The sequence below is a fragment of the Aythya marila genome (genome assembly GCF_965140915.1).
Source record: "Aythya marila genome assembly, chromosome: 2".
NCBI classification, from domain to species: domain Eukaryota; kingdom Metazoa; phylum Chordata; class Aves; order Anseriformes; family Anatidae; genus Aythya; species Aythya marila.
In genome coordinates this window covers 39,017,821-39,037,075 of record NC_139043.1, presented here as the reverse complement: position 1 = coordinate 39,037,075, position 19,255 = coordinate 39,017,821, and the positions used below count along the sequence as shown (strand labels likewise).

Sequence of the window (19,255 nt, the reverse complement as noted above, 5' to 3'; positions counted from 1 at the left end):
ACAATGCAGAGTACCTATTTACAGTACATTAATATCCAAATTCAAAATCAAGTTGAATGTCCATAATTGTTAGTGCACTATTTTTTCCTTAGGGGAAAAAACAAAACTGTAATGGCCAGCAATGATCAAAACAAGAAAGAAGTCACAGACACCAAGTTTGTTGTGGTTTTACTTGAAGAGCTCTTTACAGTTTGCAAAGGAAAAAAAATCCTATGTTGCAAAGTTGAATTTACTGGTTTGTACCTTCTGAACAGATTAGAAATGAAGTTAAACTTGATTTATCACTATTCGCTTTAGACAACTAACTGGGTTGATATAATTTACATACAGTGTACCAACTAAAACTCCACTTTCCTGCAAGCATAGGGTTCTTAAAATTGTTAATGCAAGTATTTGTAATTAAATTATTAAACTATGGAATGTATAACTAAACAGTAGATACCTGCAGAAACAACTGGTTGCATCAATACTGTGAATAAGTTTAATTTTTAGACCCTGTTTCTAAAACTGTTTTAAAGCACAATTGAGAATTATGAAAAGATCAAATTCTATTCATTTTAACAGTAATCAGTATTGAAGCTACAGGAACTGGCCAATTAGGTCCATCGAAAGTAGTTCTTCTATATCCCTACTGGTGAGTGATTTTTAAAACTTTTCAACTGAAGGAAGTTTATTCCGCTTCCATCACTCCTCTACTGCTGAAACATTACAGACAGTGGCAGATACATGCATGTTAAAATTTTAGGTCAAAAGGAAATTCTGTATCATAAACTTGACTATTATTGTAAGTCTCTTCGCTGTTTGGAAGCTGTATTGGGCCAGGTTAAGCACTCCAATTCCATGGTTATTAACAGTTAGGAAGCAGAAGAATATTCAGAACAGTTTAAAGCAATTGATGTTTTAGTTACTACAACATTGACTCTTGGGTTGTTGTGTGGGTTCAGTAAGGTCTACTCCTCTTCCTCGGGCAGAGTTGGCTCCTGTACTCTGTGGTTCATTCTTTGGCAATTTTTTTGCTATAAAATCAACAAGAAATAATAGGTAAAACTGAGATTGTTCTGATGTTAAATCACTTGAGTACACAAATAATCAGCACTTTATTACTCTATAAGCATATCAATATAATCACTATAAAATCTGATTTGATTCAGCATTTTGGTAATAAAAGAAGTTAAGACACTTAACTTCTTAATGATTAACTACCTTATCTGAGATTTAGAAGTGAAATGCTTTAGTACCTTGAGCAGTAAAAAGTATTTGCCCAGCTATGCAATGCCAGTAAACAATGACTCTTGCTTTAAGATCAGGATGTTAGGGCTAAAAGATACAGAAAGACTGAAAAGTGATAAAACAGACAGAAATTGGTCAACCTACTGCCCAGATAACTAGACAGAGTAAGTATTGCTTACAGTGTAAGAAGTAATCCTCAGCACTAGACCAAGTTATGTTCCCTCTTCTCCTGATACACCCCCCCCCCAAGCTGTACCCTATCTTCTGTTCTTAGGAGTCAGTTGACTGTGCCAACTTCTTTTCTGTCCTTGTAGCTCAAGTGCACCTTCCCGATTAGTCATGGAAAGTATCACTGACAAGCACTACCCTTATGAGCAGCAGGTCTTTCTAGCTTTCTGTCAGAAAATTGCTAAGTTTTACTTAAGAGGACTTAACATGGGCAAAACAGCCCCATTTATCAGGACCCAATCACCATCCCTGTTCTATAATTTGGCTGTGGCCAGCTTTTTAAAGAACAACTTTTTCCTAAAAGTAATGAAATACAACTACAAGAACGGGCAGCAAGAATAAAGATAGCACATCAAGTGAGATAAACTCAGTTGACAGAACGCAAAAGTTCATGTGATATTAAGCTGCACAGACAGTATGCAGACATGGCATCAGTAGAAAAATGCCTTCACAACACAGCAGTATTAGATTCCAGCTTCCAGATTCAATTATCACTGTCTCATAAGAGATATGTTACTCTAAGTTCCACACCTTCCCAAGGCATCTGCACAAACTGTAACATTACAAGGCACATTTATATATTCGCTCTTACATTCCTATACTAATTTGTTAAACAAATCCTAGGTACATTTTATGATTAAGATGAAGTATTTGAAACTTTCAGTGGTTAAGTATACCACGAGAAAGGCATACTTGGCTTCCTTTTTTGTCTGCAGTTGCAACTACATCTTAATTTTGCTCAAATTTGAAGCAGTACCATCAACTGCGGAGTCAAGACAGTTATATGAATCTTACTGACAGAATTAAAGTTATTGTAACATTGCTTAGCTATTACAAGTTAATCCAAATGTTTAGGTGCTTGACAGAAGACCTCTGCAAACATGCTTCAAGTAAATTGTTCTGACATATCAGCAGGAGCTGAAGGGGACTAAGGAAACTTCAGTAACACAAAAAAATTATTTACATGGATAACTGAAGAAGCTTGTGAGTATACAAATCTCAAGAAAACAATTCCCTTAAATTCTCAGTATGTTCATAAACTCACCAATTGCCATAAATATTTCATTTACATTCATAGATGTTTTAGCAGATGTCTCCATGAACAATAAACTGTTGTCATCTGCATAAGCCTGTGCTTCCTGAAAGATAAAATAAGAATCATAGAATAATTAAGTTTGGAAAAGACCTCCAAGATCCTGGTCCAACTGTCCCCCTGCCACCAATATTACCCACTAAACCATAAACCACGTCCCTTTCTTTAAACACCCCAAGGGACGGTGACACCACCATCTCCCTGGGAAACCTGTTCCAACCTCTCTCTGAGAAGAAATTTATCCTAATCTCCAGCCTGCACACCCCTCCCCTCCCCCCAGTGCAGTTTGAATACATTCCCTCTTGTCCTAACACTAGTTATTTGCGAGAAAAGGCTGACCCCCAACTCGCCACAACTTCCTTATCAGTGGATGTAGAAAGAATGCATTAGTTAATTTTAAAAACGAAAAACTAAACTCAGTTATTACACTGTACTTTTACTTCTAATAAGGGACAATTTCTATTCCGTTTTGAAAGAAGGTTTGTTGAAACACGACAAATTTATTCATTAGCTACGAAGAAGTTATGACTCCATCAAGCAGTTAAGCATTTAGAAATGCAATCTTAAAAAACCCTACTTGTCTTAAAAATATCCCAGACTAAACCTACCACAAAACATAATACTAGAAGTATTTATTAAAGACAGCCCTGATTCAAGAAACTAGCTGTGATAGCAAGAATGAATAAGCTCTTCACATTTGATGGCCCATCTTAGAAGTCTCTTACCACCCCTAGAAAAAAACATAGTTTCTGAAGCATCTTGAATCTTTCAGCTGAGGCAGATTGATCAGAACAGTTTCATTAACCTGACAGAAATTCACTATAATAAAACAAGTTTGAAATGTCAAGTGTCTTGCCACGTTATCTCTTTCTCTAGTCTGATTTTCATCTACTCACTCTGTACTTCAGTTCCCTATTTTTGCCACTTCCTGTTAGCCAGTTCAACTATGAATCCCTAGCGTCTTTTCATTATGTAATTGCCTTTGAATTCATCATGATATCTGTAAAAAGCCAAACTAGAATGCCTATGAAGAAAAAAGAAAAAAAACATCTGCAGGCTTCTATATTCAATTAAGTAAAATCTGTTAAGACACAAGTAGCTGTATCTGAAGTAACACATTGACCAATACCTAGAAATCTGCATTGTGTCATGCAGTTAGAAAAGGCTATCAAGCCCATGAGAAGACGACTTATCCATGTTAACAAAAAAACCCTAACATTCAAAAAACATTAAGAATGCAACTGTAAGAACAAAAAACAGTAAAGGTAGTTCTATGTTGGTAACTAAATTTGATTAGTTTTTTTTTTTTGACAGTACACATATATGATTTGTTACATACTGTCCTGGTTTCAGTTAGAACAGAATTAATTTTCTTCCTAGTAGCTGGTGGAATGCTGTGTTTTGGCTTAGGATGAGAAGAGTGCTGATAACACCCCGATGCTTTAATTGTTGCAGAGCAGTGCTTATACCAAGCCGAGGACATCTCAGCCTTTTGCTCTGTCCTGCCAACAGGCAGGCTGGGGGTGCAGTAAGAGCTGGGAGGGGACAGACCCAGGACAGGTGACCCAAACTAGCCAAAGGGGTATTCCATACCATCTGACATCATGCTAAACAATATATAGGGGTGGTTAGCCGGGGGGAGGGGGCCGGACTGCTCGGGGTTAGGCTGGGCATCGGTCAGCGGGTGGTGAGCAATTGCATTGTGCATCACTTGTTTGTACATATTATTATTATTTTCCTATTATCACCATTGTAACATTATTGTTATTATTGTTATTATTATTTTGTTATTATTATTTTCCTGTCTTATTAAACTGTCTTTATCTCAACTCACGGGCTTCACTTTCCATTTCTCTCCCCCGTCCCAGAGAGGGAGGGGGGAGGGTGAGCGAACGGCTGCGTGGTATTTAGCTGCCAGCCGGGTTAAACCACGACACATACCACAATTTTTCACTGATTTTTTTTCATGATTTAGTCTTATGGTACAATTGACATGGAAGCATAAAATTAGAAAACCTAAATGTTAAACTCTGGCCAAAAAAACAAAACTAAAATTGCTGCTAATCTTCATTAATAATAATTCTAAAGTTACGAAACAATTCATTACTGTACACAGCAGTATCTCACACAATGACACCAAATAAGGATTAAAACAGTAAGAGAATTAATGAGTAATAAATATGATCTTAAGAAAATTGGTTCAAATTCAACCAGCCATGAATAAAACAGAACATCTCTAGTGAGTTTTTATTTGCTTTGGAAGCCATTTTCTGATGGCTTAGTTAAACTTTTTAGAAAACAAATATGGAAGAGAGCACAGCTATAACAAAAAAGAATACCATGGAAAGCACAATTAGAAGTTGAAACACTGCTTCAATGATATGCCTTAAACAAGTTAAGTGTGTCAATCACCTTTATATCATACAATAATCAAAATTCCCCCGCTGACAAGCCACAGAGAATTGTTTTGCACATAGAGTTTGTTCCTAATCTCATCCATTGACACTCTATTTACTAGTGATTTTAGATAGAAGGCAGGAGAATAGAAATTCAACTACCCCTTAAAGATATGTAGATAAATTAGTTATTCCTCAAAAATTAAACTTTATTTTTATTACTTATTCTTCTGAATAAGTAAATAAGAATAAGAATTGGTACATATCACTCGTACAGAAATAAGACTTTCCAATAGCATGTAGAATTCAATTAGTCTCAGCTGATGCTTATATTTAACAGCATGACCTCCGTAACAACTAGCTAGCCTATGCAAATAAGCTTCTCAGTAGACTTATTTACTTTCCACTCCAACAAAATGCTATTTCTATAAACAGAAGTTACATACATACCTGAAAATCCACAGCTCTTTTGTTAGCTAGATCAGCTTTGTTTCCTGCTAAAGCTATTACAATGTTAGGACTTGCTTGTCGCTGAAGTTCCTTGACCCAATTTTTCGCTCTGGCAAAGGACTCCTGTAAATGATTGCAAAATGATGTAACTTGAGTATTATCATCCTTTTGTACTCACCCATTATCCTAATCTGTTATCTCTACTTCCAGTGAAATGCCAATTGATGCAAGGCTACCACCTTTGTCCAAATTGGCAAACTCCAATGTGCCAACAGTCTAACACTTTTTTTTTTTTTTTTTTTTTTAAAAAAAAGATACATTCCTAGCTTAGTTCTAAAATATGCTTAGATGGGACAATGCTGAAAAAGTAAGTAAAGATAGGAAGATTTATGTAGCCCAAGTAAGGAAAGCCAGAAAATAGGAATTTTAATTCCTCCTCTGAAAGAATCAAGTTTATGAATATATTTGAAGAGTCTCAAATATTTTCTAACTAATAAGCACTGGCTAATACAACATAAGGATGCCAGGTTTTTGAGGGTTTCATTTTTTTAAGTCTCTTTTTACCAAAAGCAAATGAAGCTTATCTGATCTAAGTCCAGATAAAAAGAAATCAAATAATGTGAGGTTATGGTCTCAATGGTTTGTGCTGCCTTTCCAATCCTTACATATTACTTGCCAGAATAATACATTAAAACTTTTTCCACCATCACAAATAAATTGTCACTAGCATTGTGGTGAGTGTAACAGTTCGAGTCAGATGAAGTGAAGTAAAAGTGGGTTTAAAAACCTCTGCAAGTGATTTTTTTTTAATTTAAAAATGCTAGAAATGGTCTTTTGGCAAGAAAAATTTCCAGACACAATTTAACATTACATAGCCCAACATTACATGATCAACTGATACAGACAAGTCAGTTAAAAAAACAAACAAAGACAAACTCAAGACCACTGAACTTCCAGATCCCTCTCATACCTCTTTATATTGTACTTACCTCATTTGTAATGTCGTATACAACTATAGCTGCTTGTGCTCCTCTGTAGTACATGGGTGCTAAACTGTGATACCGCTCTTGCCCAGCTGTATCCCAAATTTCAAATTTTACCGTTGTATCATCAAGACACACAGTCTGTGTTAGAAAAGCAGCTACAAAAAAGATAGAGGTGCTGAAACCAGAAACCTGCTTCTATCTACATATTCATATGAAATTATATTACTCACAGAGATGCATCAGGCATGATTTCCTTGACAGTTCAAGCCTATTATTAAAATATAACAGGTCTGAAGCTGGTAGATTGGAACTGATCAACAGAGAACAGTTCCTTAAACAACCAGTCTTTCTACACATTAAAGACATAAGAAAGCAATAATTGGAAAGATTTTTTTTCTAATAGCAAATCTGAGTAACCATGACTTCTCTCACATCTACTAGTAATACTTCATCTTGATACAACAGACAGCACTCCTTCATGATATACTCCAACAGCTCAGATATTTACAGTTCTACACTCCATTTACATTATTTGAATAGCATGTTAAAGCCTTGATTTGCAGCTCCTGGCAACTCCACCTTTGCTAATGATTGTGGAAACAAATCACTTCTCAGAAGTCCTTGTTCGTAAAGCAGCCATACAGGTGCATTTTTCACCAAGCCACCTCAAGAACTGCTTTCAAAGCACAATTTTCACAGCCTTCAGTTTCAGGGAAACTTATATTCAGCTGTAGTGGCAATGGATATATCTGCATACCTAAAAGCTGGATCTATCATTGCCCCTAAATAATGATCTTCTATTTACAGAAAACACTATGTAATTGATAGCAACTCTTCAAGCAGTTACTCCTAGCAGTATTTTCCATTCAGATTACAGTTACATATTACAAATACAAGGGTGAATACACATATGCTACAGAAACCACATTAACAAAATTAAGCTCAACAAAACACTAAGGGAAGCCCCTAGTTGGCAGGAACAGTGGACTCATCAGTGACCAAACTCAGTTTAAACCAAACACCTGAAGTGGCACAGACCAACAGATGTTAGCCTGTCCTAATTACTCCAAGACATTGTAGCCTATGAACCACTCCTGAACTGCTGCAACTTTTGACTAACTTATTACAGTAAAACAAAAGCAAGTCAACCTTGCTCCACAAAGGACACAGTAACTACCATAGCGAAGCTGACCTGTCAGTGGTCAGATGTTCCTGCTTCAGGGGTATTAGCATCCACTGGAGATGAGCAAGCAGGTTGGAGAAGGGAAAGGTTTTGATGTTCCAATGTTAAATCACTAAGTTTCTAAGGGCTAAATATCCAAGCACTGGTAAAACAGGCTCCGCTTGGTAGCTCCCCAAGCAGCCTAGAACCAGAAGACAGACCAAAAAAACACAAAACACTCTGCACCATACTAAGGGTTTCCTCCTCAACCAGCTTAAGGTTATATTTCTCCAAGACAGAGACAGGAATACTAAATGAGTGAAATTTGACATTCTTACAGATATTCTCTTCAACATAAGAATGTACTTACACTCCATAAATGAAGGGATATATTCAGGAAGAGAATTAAAACAACGGTTTTATTCTGGGCCACCCTCTCGCTTTTGTTGAAAGGAAGCTTTCAACCACAACAAAAAAAATTAATTTCAGCAAACAAGGTACCTTTCTTCTGTATTGCAAGGCCATATTTAATTGATAATCAACCGTGTTAAGGATGATAGACTTTCAAGATAATTAACATCAATACTTTTATCTTAAGCAACTAACAGGCACTGCTGCACTAGTCTGAAGTAGAGAAGTCCAGTTATCAAACATGACCACCGTCCAACATGTCTGCCTTGAACTGCACTCTTTCAGAAGTTCTTATTCAGACTCTCAATGCACATAATCCTCCCTTTGTTAGAAGCCCCTTCTGTATACAAAGAAAACTACGCCTAAAGCAAATACAGGCTACAGTTGCACAGCTTTCTCTACAGAAAACTTTCAGAATCCCAATGTTGATGCACTTTATATTTCTCAGCTGTATTATACAGCATTTCCTTGCTTCTGTTTAGCACAGAAGAGGAATAAATTAATATAAAATTACATTAACGTGCACATATTTCAGCTTGGAGTTAAGTCTTCTTTAACCTTTGTATAGCTTTTAAACAGTTAAATAGAATTTGAGTTCTCTCTAATTCTACCAAGACTCTGAAACAGGAGAAAACAAAAAAGAGGTTAAATGAATTAAACATTACTGAACTTTAACAATGAATTTCACTGAATTTAGTGTTGTTTATTTTTTCATTTTAAAAAAGCAGCTATAGTGAATTAGCTTGTCAATGTATCACTGGGAATGTTCTCTATATTATCACATAACATATGTAATAATACATAAATCTTTGACACTAACACCTATCCCAAAACCATTATAATAAGTACAAAGACAAAAATGAGCATTAGTAAGGTGTTAAAGGAGAAAAAAGTGGTTCTCCATTTATGCTGACAGATATACAAAATAAATACATCTAACACCTAGAAACAGGGTAAAAAGGTGATGTAGTGAGATTTAGCTTATCTTCACTTTTGTAAGCTTAGTAGATTTTTACGTTTTGTCAACTGTTCATATGTAAAGACATGGATGACTAGAAGGGCTTGCCATAAATATAGTGAAACAACCTGATTCATGCAAGCAGCAGAAGGGGCTACAGGACAATACTAATCAATCCATATCTTGTTTTAGTCCGTATGCCATTATACTGTTTTAAGAATGTGTTTAAGTTTATTCAAGGAAGCTCAGTAAGCACAAACAATTTCAATACGCAAGCTAGCAGAAGAAAACGGGGGGAAAAATGAAAACGTGTCATAGTTAAACTGAATTTTTTTTTTTGACTTCTTACAGTCAACACAAAATTTTTCTCATGTCACAAAACGTAAAAATAGTATATTAAATCTCATGATTAATGACAAAGGAAGTGCATGCAGACATAGCAAGTTCTCCCAATTCAAAAGCAGAGCCAGGCTGCATAAATACCACCACAACCCTGTGAAAAAAATGCATACAGCATGATTAAAAGAGACACACACACACCTACAAACAAAATTCAACATGAAGTCCACTTCTCAGAACTATGCAGTTCAAGCATGTTTACTTTCTCCACTTTGACATACATGTTTCCTACAGCCCCGTGCCAACTACAGTTTTCATCTTACTAAGTTACAGTTCTAAAATAGAGAGATGTAGGGCTCAGATTTGATCCTTGCTGTCAATGACCCATTCTCAAAGTGCCATCACATTCAAGGTTATCAATGCCAAGAACATAAATTCAATGTGAAATAAATAAAAAAGGTAAATTTTCTCACCTCCAATTGTACTTTCTTGAAACTCATGAAACTGTCCTTTTACAAAACGAAGCACCAAACTTGATTTACCAACTGCAGACTCTCCTAGAAGTACTAATTTGAATTGGCAAATTTTATTTCCAGCATTTGGCCCATTGGGTCTTGTTGCTCCTCGATTAGCCATGCCCAAACTAGAAAGAAGTCCTTTGTTTCAAGTTCTTGAAAGCAAGTCCAGGATTCAGAACTCAGGGGTGCTTCTGCTGGTAACAGCCTGGTTATGAAAAGACAGTGGGTGGTGTTAGCAAGCAAGAAAAATCTAATTCACCAATGCACCATGGATTACATATGATTTATTTTACTAATGCTAAGTAATACTCAGAAGTCAGTAACAATAAAGAATGCAAAAAAAAAAAATGAGGAGGCTTATGGAAATCCCAATCACCGCATCAAGTTCTCTGCAAGTACACTTTATCAATTCATATTTATAATTTATAACAAATGCAGTTTCCTTATATAATGCTTTGTACATCAAGATCTGTACTTTTTAATGCCTTTCCTAGTTAAAAATGTACTTTTAGAAATAAAACCACAAAGCTTTGCACATGTAGAAAAATTTAGTCTTTTGACCACTAAGAAATCCAGATCACTTTGTGCAAGCCAGAGAATTATCAAATGGTAATAAACTGAAATTTCCAGATCTAATTTCTACATCCTAGCCAATCGATACATATAAGAGACCTTTGTTAAGAAGATGTGTTAACAGTGTATTCCTTGGTATATCTACTCTTCTTGTAAGCTTCTTCAAAAAAAAAAATAAAAATCACAATGTTTATTCATATGGACAAAGAAGCCTTTAGTCTCTGCTATTCTCACTTCCAAGCCAAACACACACGGTTTTACACACTTAATAGTGGAGATTAGTGTCTACATGTGAAAAGATTTAACGTATGAAAGACTGGAATAATATTTTCTATATTCCCTTTCTTCTTACTTCCCAAAACAAAATTCCAAGCAAGTCTGCAGGAAGAATACCCAAGTGATGGTTACTCAACTCTCAGGAAAAAAAAAAAAAAAAAAAGCTTGGCCTACAAGCCTAAAAACCCCTTGGCCTACAACTTTGTCCTACTGCAGATGGTTACATATTTGAATTAGATACACATGTTGAAGATACAGTTTTTCTAGCATCTAGGATACAAACAAGTTAGTTTAGAGCATATTCTCCAAGTGAAGAGAATGGTTTTAATACTGCAAAATTAAGCAAATTTACTACCTTCAAAAAAAGTTCTTGCTCTTTCTTTGTTATGGTAAAGCTACTACAATTTGAACCAAGTAGTAGCCTTAGCTATCTTCCCATTTCAAAACATCAAGGACAGCTAAAATAATCATATAGCAGGCAGCTGAGGATTCCAGTTTGCTATACACTTGCCTCAGACAATAAGCCTTCATTCTCCTTCCTAACTCTCCTTCTGTAAACTCAGGACAATTTCTGAACAGACTGCTTCACAGCTCTAGCAGAACTCCATCCTCCACTAAATACTCCCTTATACTCAAGTTTCACAAGCATTATGTAAGAAATCAAAGCATTGGATAAAAGTGGATCAGTAACAAGGAGTTAATCTCTCCCAAATTACGTACAAGAGGAAGCAGCAAGGCATGGCCAACAAATAGGTAGCCCAGAATCCTGTTAGTGATTTGTTTATCCTTTCCTTTGGAAAAGTGATGAAAACAATTAAGTATTTTCTGTTTTAAAAATGCAACAACTGTTTGCACTGTAGCATTCTAGTATGTTTAGGTAACTATGAAATAATTTTAAATCTTTACTCTTAATTTATGTTTTATAGACTCTGGAGCATTAAGACATAAGGGCTAAATCCAGTGACCAACTATTTATCTTTTAACTATTTATCTAATTTAACTATTTATCTTACACTTACAAAGCAGTTTTTACTACCCCTTGCAAAACTCTTTCAGGACCTAGAGATGAAAGAAGTTGTCAAGGCAAATACTGAATTTTTATGAATGTTCAACCAGAAATCTTCAAAGTTCACACACCTCTCCCTCCTTTATCAGAAATCATTCTGGACACTCAGGTATTGTGCAAAAATAACCACTTGTCAAGCTGACAGACATCACACTACTTCCAAGGCCATTGAGTCCTGAAAACATACTGCAAACATTCTTCATTCAATAGGTGCATCCATGTGTCTAGTAACTTAACCATAAAACCTACCTACCACAGTTGTACCACACAGTTCTTACGAACTTAGGATAAAAAAAAAAAAAAAAGACTAAAAATCTGACAGAGAATACCCAACTGCCTTCAATATATAAAAGTCACTATCATCTTCTATAGGAATGCATGGAAGTCATCATCTTTTAAAGTTTCAAATTATATTGAAATTGTTCAGTAAATTCAAAATCATCATACAAACGTGAAAAATGAGGAATACTTCCTTAATCTGAAGAGACATGGCCCACGTATGACATAGCCATTACAGAATGATGTTGAACTTTCTTTTTAGACTGGTGTGCTGAATGTACTAGGAAATAGGATGTAAAAGTAGACTTCAATACTACAGACCCCACATATGCTCCAAGCCTCAGGCCACACTTATTTTCCAGTTCTTTAAGTCGTCTGTAAAATACTGGCTTTGAGAACCAAAAAAAAGCACCACGCAGAAGACAGGAACACTACTTTCAGTACCCTACAAACACAAGTTTGTTTAATTCTTTTTTGACAAATTGCTTTCAAGGCAACTCTGAACACTTTCTTCAAGAGCTCGGCAGCTGTACCTATTTCTTACTCTTAGCTTGAGTCAAAGTCTCCAAGAACAGATCCCACCAAACTGCCCCCATTCAACCCTGCCCCTGCTAGCTTTGTGTACCGAGTAAATTTTGTCATCTACTGATGTGTTTGGAATACCTGAAAAAAGACAACCTTAAGACATTTTCATTCATCTACACAAAAAGAAGTATACAACAGTTTCACTTAAACCAACTTCTTAAACTGGTACATATGGATGTGAAGTTACTTTTATGTAAGAATCTGCTGAGGAAAATACTATGAAAATTTTTAAGTGTGTACATCCTCATATGAATAGAAATGGAACAGATTGTCCTACTTGTATGGAGTTTAATGCGAGAACTCCATCATATACTATCAGGCAAGGACCATTTTGCAGTCATGGGTACTACAAATATATAGCTCCTTCTGGGGAGTAGGAACTTCCACTCTTCTCCTGAATATCCCCAGTGGGATAGCATCTCCGTGATGAAATGTCAGAATAACAAAGTTTACAGCATACAGTTAGGAACGTACTTCTGTTACCAAGTATTCCTACTAAGCAATTTACCAGATGCTGTGTACTCCCATCCCTTCAGAAATTTCTATTCTGCTAGGTAATCCTTCCTTGTTAATGATTTTTATTTATTGGAAGGAGAAGAGAATCATAATTATATTCATAGAACTTCCCATAAAATTTCTTATGTTTGAGTCTGTGAGCAGAATTCCATCAGTCCTAACCAATATCTACAAACTCACAACTTAATGGAATAATTCACAGCTATTTAAGTGTTCAGATCAGTGCCTATTTTAAACAACAAGAAAGCTGATAGAGACTAATAGAGAAGTATCAAAATAACACTTGTGTCAAAAGCCAACCTACTAAAGGGATTAAGACAGCTAACACCATTCCTACAATGAATGCGATTAAGTGCATAATCAAACACAAAGACCACAAGAAAAAAAATGATAGATTTAAAACTGGAACATTCAACCACTTGAAAAGACTTCACATTTCAAAGCAAATAACATTTCTTATCATAAGTAATATTGTAGTAATTTCTAATTCATGAACAGAGGAAGACTGGTGTAACAGGGAGTTTGCAGCCATTATCTAATTTCTTTATAATGACTACCTTCACTGTTTTAAAAAAACAATATCTAGATCAAGTTATTTATTAAGCACTCACACTAATAAAGTTTTCTATTATTCCCTTCCAGGGTTGACAGAATTAACATGGCATCTTACTGCAACATTCAAGATAGCCGTGCATGTCACTATCTAAATATTTGTTGTATTTAAAACAGTTTATATTGAAACATAGCGAGACAGTAAAGTTACAGAACTGAACCAACAGTCGCTGCAAGAAGATCATGGCTTTCCAATTAAATGTAATAGCCATCTCATCAGCTCATATGAATGAAGGATAGTACTGATTGTTTTGTGATAAACTGGTTTATCATACAGGAAACATAAGCAATGATGACTGTACTATCATTGTTTCTAGTCACCTTACTTTAGCTAGTATTTACCTTTTACTGACATCTTTTATTACAGGATAAAAATACCATCTAGGTAGGCCATCTATCCTGCCTGCAACGCTGAGAAATCACCACCAAATTAGAAAAAAAAATGAAGATGCCATGCTTTTTATTCAGTCTTAATAGTGTGTGGAAGGAGCTCTGTAATTTCAGTTTAGCTAGCAGTTCAGCCTGGGGATGGAAGACAGACCATGAAAGAGACAAAGGTAGGGAAAAAAAAAACATGGAAAACGTTAAGAGAATAATGGCCTTTTACGGGCCTATTGTTTGGAGCAACATTTTGATAGTCCTTAAACAATTCAGCTCTCCTGGAAAACGCATAAGGACAGAGGCACGATGCCTTCATCCCCAGCTAAGCCGCAGGCAGCGCACACGCCGTACACCAGGCCCGCCGGTGTCCCCGGGATGGCGACGCGCTGTCTTCGCCTTCCCACCTCACCCATCGCCCCCTTCTCCATGCACAAGCGAAAGGGAAAGCGAGGGCCCTACCACCCCACCTCCCGCCGCACACCGCCCGAGGGCCTGGCGGGACACGACCCTGCCCTGGCAGGCAGCCCGCGGCCGAGGAGCCCCCTCCCCGCCCCTCGGGGCCCTGCCGCCGCCTCCCCTCCCCCGCGGCTCCCTTCCAAGCACGGGAATAAGGGGAAGTGGGAGAACCGGGGGCGCCATTTTGAGGCGGCGAGGCGCCTCCGACACAGCGGCCTCCGCAGGCCCGCACCTCAGCGGCCCGGCCGCCCCGCGGCTCCTCACGGCGGCGGGGGGGGATGGGGGGGGGGGCGCCCTCGGAGTCCAGCCCAGCCCAGCCCAGCCCAGCCCGGCCTGCCCCACCTCACCCGGCCACACACGGCGTCTGTCCGCCCGTCCCTCTGTCCCTCTGTCTGTCCGGCCGGGCTGCAGGAGGAGGAGGAGGAGGAGGAGGAGGAGGGCGCGAGGAGGGCAGGGGGAGGCGGCCCCGCGGTGGGGGCGAGAGGCGGGGGCGCAGCCGGGCCTCACCCAGAGGCCGCCGCCGACTTCCGCCGCCTCCTGCGCCCCGACCCAAACACCCGCACGCACACACACCACGCACACGTATTTCCGCCGCCGCCTCCACGTCACGGCCCGCACGCCGCGTGCGCTTCCGGCTCGCGGCGCGTGCCGTGGCCCCGCCCTCCCCTCTCTCTCCCCCCCCCCCCTTCCTCCATTTTCTCGCCCCCTCCCCGCTCAGGGGCTGGGCACGGCCCGGCCCTGCCTCCCTGCCAGCGGGGGCGTCCCTCAGCCCAACGGGGAATTCAGCTCCTCTAAACTGAGCCCTCCGCAGTAAAGCCTCACAGATCGCCCCAGTATCGAGTGCCAACGCAGCACGTCTCCCCTGCTAGTAGCAGGCACGCCCTGCTCTACAAGGCACTGGGCACAGTCATCCACGTTCCGTGCCACTGGGGCGTCGTGGCAGCCCCACGTGCCTGTCCAGTGTCTAGCCCAAGAGGAATGTGGAAAGGTTAGGAGGTGATGCCTGTAGGAATGGCAAAAATGACTGGAAGACCTGCCTCACAGCAGAAGAGGCGAAGACCTGCTGACCCCGTAAAAGAGAAGGGTGTGGGTGGTGTGGTGCCACGCGTGGGACCGAGAAGTGGTCCGTGTTAGAAGCAAAACAGCAGCAAGAAATATTCCTCAATCAACTATATTCAACGAAAGCCAACGGTGAGATCTTGAAGGAAATTCAAAGCAGAATCCATAAGATGTTTAACATCAAAAATTGTACCCATGATTAAGTATCATTAAACGAAAGTTGCCTAGATAATCCATCTAGGATTATCTGAATATTGAATCAAAATTTGGTACTGTTGTCCTCTTAAAATACACTTCAGTTCTACAACATGAGAAAAGGTTATTTCCATCCTAGCCGGATCCAGCTTGCACAAAAACATCTTTAGATGAAAACAAATTAAAATATTACACAGTAAATCTTTAGAATGACGTGAACTTAAATAGAATTTAGAGAGCAAATACTTATGTGGCTGCAGGTGCCTGCTGGATAACCCTATGACTGTAACACAGAGCTACAGTCTCCCTCCTGCTCTATGAAACTCCAAATCACTCACAGCTGGTTGAAACTGACAGCAGGAATTGCTGTCAACCAGCTGGTCAGAAAACAGCAGAGGTTCACTGTGAATGTATGAAATAGAGGCAGGAGAGCATGCAGCAGTAATTAAATGAGTAAGTTTCATTTACCATATTTCAGGCTCAGTGAGTCCGTGAATGTTAGCAGTGAAGTTTCTTCTGTTGTAGTCTGGATTAATAGCCATGTAACAAAAGGCCTGAAATCACCAGGATAGCCATTCCAGTGATCATGTTTTCATATTTTTTGACATCTAGGGTCATATGTCATTGTTAAACTAAAGTGAAACTTTGGGAGATGTTAAAAAATATGTAAGTAGATCATGATTTCACCAGATGGAGTTCTGTATTTTTCAGCATTTCTCATAGAATTTAATAATATGTTCTGTTCGATCTCTTTGTATTTAAATCTAAATATAGATGTGTAATAATAAATGAGGCTGTCTTTAGAAGATGTGCATAATCTCTTTATTCTGTTTGAATTTTCTTCTTGGTTTCGCTTCTCCATTTTTTTTCCCTTCATGCATCCATCTGTTCCAATATCCTCCTTTTTGTCTTTCCTCTATCGCTATTTGTGTGCATTTTCTTTAATCATATCATCCATTGGTTTGGCCATATCATAGCATATAGAATGTGTGCAGCACACAAAAAGCCATATTTTTCTATCTGTAAATGAGTTGAATAAAAGCAAATAAACTGAAAGTAACCATGCACTAACAACAGTGAGGGATATCAGCACAGTTAGTGTCCATCAAGAGTTTCACAAAACTTAAAGCATTTTACATCAAATTCTCTGGTCTTCAGAGACTTCAAAGAATTTACAAACTTAGAGTACTGTGATGGCCATCTCCATCAGGAGCACAGAATGAGAACTGTGTTGCAGAACTTTGGCTCTTTGTGCTTCATAAAGAAAGTGAAATACACATTTTATGTGGTTTCCATTCCTTTGTTTCAGCCAGTGCAAGATGGCACTGTACTGCGGGTATTGGATGTCAGCAAACGTCCAAACATCCATAGCAGTAACGTTCAGATGACAAACACTTCTTGATAAATAGTACTTCTGTAGAAAGGAATATTTTTCAACTTTCTTTTAAAACAGTTCCCTGGAGATCAGATTTTTTTTTTTTTCCTTAACACAGGAGATGACAACTTCACACTGAAACTAATTTGACTCAAGAAAGATTTAATCTTTTTTCCCTAAAAAGGAGCATTTTTTTTGTTTGTTTGTTAATTTGTTAGCTTGTCTTTAAAAATTATAGATCTTTCCTACCCTGCAAGTGTTCTTCCTACACACCAATTAACTTTCAATCTATGAAAGTATGAATGTGACACTGATTCCTAAAATAAGCAGAATTATAGGGAGAAGGGGCACCCCTTTTATTGGATACATCTGAATAAATTTTGAATTCACGGTTTGTATCTGCATAATGAATGAAAATACAGGTTAAAAAACAAACAAAACACACTTAAATATCTTTCTCCTATTGTGCATCTACTCATAATTTACAGCATATTATGCAGAGAATGCGCTCAACCTGGCTTCTACCAGGATGAATCTTGAGTTAATTTCATATGAAAGCAAACTGTCTCCATATTCATCTAGTACTATTTTGGTTACCTCAAGGTTCACATTTTAAAGAACCTTGAATAGGTTTCCTAACAGGGAATGAAAATATCTATGCACTTATTTCAACTTAATAGTTGGAGTTTCTTTTAGTGGTAGGAGGTGAAAGGGATGTACTCATCTCTATCTTTTTAGAAGCAAGTTTTCTATAGTATTGACTTTTCTATAATAATTTATGATAGAAGCAGCTCCTGCAGATAAAAACGTTCTCCTGCTTTCATTGGCAACTGGTTGTATCTCTATGGAAAACAGTCAGTGAGGCATCATCCTCTTCCACAAATTGGCTATCAAGAGCATTTTTAAGATCAGGTAAGATAGCTCAGCGAAGCATGTGTATTGCTAGTAGGTTTCAAATTGATTCATAGAAACCCTCATCTCTGTTGAAAAACACAGGGGAACAAAACAGAAAAAGCTCTACTTGTTACTGCTTTCATATTGCCAGGTGCTGTTTTTCTGACTTTGATACAACCCACTCCAGCAGGGCTGAGTGGATTCTTTCAATTAGCAAGTGTGGCCACCTACTGGGGAAAAACACTAAAATAAAGTCACAAATAACAACGTACAAAGTGGTATACCTTGAGTACAGGAAAATAGCTAGGTAGAAATGCAACAAACAAGACAATAAAAGTTTAAGTCCTGGCTTCAGCTTTATTTGATTCCCTCCCCTTGCCATATATTTTTTGTAATATTACACTGCTCTTCCTCTGAAGTAGTTTACTGGCAGCTTTGCCTATGCCAAATTAGTCCTTTCAATCGTATCAAATTTGTGCCTGGTTTCTATCACCTGCAGTTTTGTTCACCTAACAATTTAGCCTTTCCAAGACAGAATTGTACCTGACAGAATAACAGGTCACAAGCAAAGACATAGCCAATCGCGTTCTTTCACTTAATGGATTACAAATAATTACTATATTATTTGGCAGAAGCACTCTAAATTTAAAGGTAGCAACAAAAATGATTGAAGGAAGTATAAATGAATGAAATGTTTTAAGAATTTTCTAAAGCTTATTCCCCAAATGGTTGCGTATGTTCTATGTTAGTGGTTTCTATTCATGAAAAAGGGCACCGGCAATGGTCAGAGCTAAATAAGAGCCAAAGATAATGTATGTTACCTGGTGAAGATAACACTATTCTCACATGTGCAAGCTGATCACACTGCGGGCATGTAATGCTGATGTCCCTGACCATCGGAGCAGGTTGTCAACTGTCCCTGATGTCTGGCTGGGGGCTCACCAGAGAGCAGTCATTGCTGGTCTCTAATCTTGAGCTTGTAGGGCAGGCTCCAGAGAGCCCAGCAGTCATTGAGCCACCTTCCTGTAAAATCCTTGTCAAACAAATGTTAGAGCTGGGACTAAAATAGCAACAGCTGGCAATGTTTGTTAATTAATTATGGGTAAGGTCTGTATGTTTACCGAAAAATCAGCTTTGCCATCAAAGGAGGATGGAGAATGGAACATGGATGGATGGAGAATGGAACAGGATGCAATTAAATTTAGATGTCTCGCTGG

General features: G+C 38.2%; 1 protein-coding gene across 1 annotated transcript; it reads right to left on the bottom strand.

Moving 5' to 3' along the window:
* Nucleotides 1–151: 151 nt before the first annotated feature.
* On the bottom strand, nt 152–15,096 carry RAB5A (RAB5A, member RAS oncogene family). The gene is made up of 6 exons (XM_082754743.1): nt 14,863–15,096; nt 9,727–9,976; nt 6,387–6,538; nt 5,398–5,520; nt 2,504–2,597; nt 152–1,016 (listed from the first exon to the last, which is right to left on the bottom strand). The coding sequence occupies exons 2-6, from the start codon at nt 9,887–9,889 to the stop codon at nt 901–903; spliced, it is 648 nt and encodes a 215-aa protein (XP_082610869.1). The 5' UTR covers nt 9,890–9,976; nt 14,863–15,096; the 3' UTR covers nt 152–900.
* Nucleotides 15,097–19,255: the final 4,159 nt, after the last annotated feature.